We start from the raw sequence: 2,689 nt of genomic DNA, 5'->3' as shown, positions 1-2,689 counted from the left end.
ATTAATTTATATTAATAATTAATTTTAAATTTTTTAAATTTAAAATTTAAAAAATTTAAAATTGATTAAATAAACCTAATTAAAACCTATAAAAACCTTCTTCTTCTCTCTCATATTAACCTACCCACCTCCAACAATTATACAGACAGACATCTCTCTCACCGTCCGGTCCTCTTCGCCTCCCCACCGCGACCCACTCCTCTTCTATCACCAACATCTGCCTTATCGGATTCGCCACCGTCGACAAGAACTGCTTTCCTTTCGTGAACCAGATGTGTTATCGGAGCGGCCGTTGCAGTTGGAGATAGCGGCGAAGATCTCTTCGTCCACCAGTCTTCCATCAGATCCGACGGTTACCGCACTCTCCACGAAGGCGATCGCATCCAGTTCTCTATCGCCACCAGCGACAACCACAAGACCAAGGCCGTTGATGTAACTGCTCCCGACGGCAATCCCCTACACTCTCGTCCCAAGGAATCCGGCGGATCCGGATTTAGCGCCGGATGGAGGCAAAACGGCGGTTGGAGGGTACTATGATACACTAACATAATAAAATAAATTATTTTGGTTTCTGATATTTGATTAGATGTATGTGACTTATTAGAGAAGTAGAAAATGACTTTCAATTGCATTCCAGCTATGATTTTTCTTCTTTTACCCAACATGCAAGGACTGAGCTGAAAGCCCTGGGAAATGGAAATGTAGTAAGTAGTGTTTGCCTTATAGTTGTGCAAATTAACAACAAGTCTGTTTCATTTATAGGGAGCTACTCAAATGAAGATGCAAAAAACATCTTTTTATGAAGATACTTTGTATAAAAGTGTGATTTATTGATTTGGCCACATTTCAAATAAAAACAACACTTTTATAACATATCAAAATCTAACCCTACAATCCATCATCTAAGGGTCAAAAAGAAAAATCATCACATGAAGACAATTATAATATCTTCATGGGAGTACCCACCTCATTTATATTATGAGTAGCTTTTCTATATATCATTATATATTCTTTGTGGTGTCCTCCACATTGACTATCTTCGCCGTGTTAAACTCGTCATCATCATCACCACCAAAATCACTCTCACTTCTCTTACTCACTACACTCCTCACTCTATCTCCTCGCCTCTGCTTCCTCCGAGCCGCCGTGCCTCGCCTGAAAACTAAAGAAACCTATCATTAACCACCTTCCTGCAACAAACATTCAATAGCAACACGAATCACTTATAAACCTCGATCTCATAATAACGGTAGAAACAAAACCTTAAATCGAAGCCGTCGTTGTTGTTGTTGTTGTTACGGAGATGACAAGAAAAGACAAGGCTGCAATGAGAATAGAAACCACACAGTCTTCGTGTTCGTCTTCCTCATCGCATCATCTTCCTCGTCAAAAGAGAACCAAGCTCCACCATCACGGATTGCATCAACAGGTGATTCTATTTCTCTCTTGCAACTCTGTCTTTTTGTTATTAAATGCGTCTTTGGAGTTTTTTTGGATACCAGTAAGTTTTTTTTTTTTAATTTAGTGTAGTTGTCANATCTTAGAGAAGAATAGAAGATGACTAAAAAAATATTATTATTATTATAATAACTGGATTTATAATTTGTTATGATGGAAAAATTATGTATAAAGTTATCATCATAGACACTTTTTGAATTGAATTGAATGGAATGCCTAAAGTTATAAAAAAAAAAATTTAAAAATGAAAATTTGCTTTCATATTTCTTCATTCATAAAAAAAAATCCCATGTGCCAACGTCGCTCCCAGGCTATAAAAATATTCATCAAGTATTATTGCTGTTAAAATACTCCCATACACCATCATTTCATATATTACTATAATAATTCATAAATAATAACCATCGAGTTCAGCAGAAACTTTATCTCCTATTCCAATGTTGTTGTATGCTTGCATGCATGTTTCAAAATAAGAAAACCCGTGACAATCTAGGATAAATATAGCTCCTAATAAGTCCGATAACTTATTAACTTATTATATTAGGAGTTATATTTCTTGAAATGAGTTCAGAATATATATTATGTTGATCTAATTAGCTTGCACGCATTAATATCCGATAACTTATTGTTAGAAATTAAACCTCAAGCACAAGACGGAGTGATACAACGATATAATATCTTAATATTACAGAAAAATGGTATACAAGCCTCAAGAAAGGAAAAACAAGAAAGAGAACAACAAATTAAATCAATTAGTTTTATGTACAAATACAATTTGCACCAATACACTAAAACAGCAAAACTCCAGTATAAACAATTAATTAAAATAATAAAAAAAAATCTCACCTACAGCAATAGCAGAAAGCCGCCGTGTTGCAGCGTTGCAGAGCAAGCGGCCGGCAAGAGAGAGCCTGCTGAGGAACCAATACGATGATGAGGGAAGCACAAGGCGGAGGCAGAGACAGGCGTGGCACGACGGATCAGAGCCAAGGCGGCCGGAACGACACAGTCGGAGGAGGCCAGGCGCAAAGAAAGCAGAGGCGAATAAACACTGACGGGCGGCGAGAGTGTGGTGAGTAAGAGAAGTGAGAGTGATTTTGGTAGTGATGATTGTGGTTGTTATTATAAATTATGAGTTTAATATGGTGAAAGTGGTAAAAGTAGAAGACACTACAGACAAGATAATGAAGATATAAAAGCTACTATACTAATGTTACCGGTTCATATTAAA

General features: G+C 36.8%; 1 protein-coding gene and 2 long non-coding RNA genes across 5 annotated transcripts in view; 1 reads left to right on the top strand and 2 right to left on the bottom strand.

The window, feature by feature from the left end:
* The window catches only part of LOC110270903, a 2,558-nt gene extending 2,023 nt beyond the window's left edge, over nt 1-535 (bottom strand). Inside the window, exon 1 of the long non-coding RNA XR_002360650.1 lies at nt 163-535. This is a non-coding gene — a long non-coding RNA (uncharacterized LOC110270903). The remainder of the gene's footprint in view (nt 1-162) is intronic.
* On the bottom strand, nt 909-2,683 carry LOC107637577. Of its 2 annotated transcripts, none has more exons than XR_001619419.2 (2): nt 2,305-2,683; nt 909-1,162 (listed from the first exon to the last, which is right to left on the bottom strand). It is a non-coding gene; the product is annotated as an uncharacterized LOC107637577 (long non-coding RNA). The 2 variants fall into 2 exon arrangements; XR_002360649.1 differs by having other exon boundaries at nt 934-1,190.
* LOC107638856 (endoribonuclease Dicer homolog 2) overlaps nt 1,188-2,689 on the top strand; it is a 23,563-nt gene continuing 22,061 nt past the window's right edge. For both annotated transcript variants that reach the window (XM_021120729.1, XM_021120730.1), the window contains exon 1: nt 1,188-1,429. In XM_021120729.1, coding sequence (XP_020976388.1) covers nt 1,304-1,429 — 126 coding nt within the window. In that variant the 5' untranslated portion in view covers nt 1,188-1,303. The remainder of the gene's footprint in view (nt 1,430-2,689) is intronic.

This window comes from Arachis ipaensis, chromosome B04, assembly GCF_000816755.2.
Source record: "Arachis ipaensis cultivar K30076 chromosome B04, Araip1.1, whole genome shotgun sequence".
NCBI lineage: Eukaryota > Viridiplantae > Streptophyta > Magnoliopsida > Fabales > Fabaceae > Arachis > Arachis ipaensis.
This window is presented reverse-complemented; position numbering and strand designations above follow the sequence as displayed.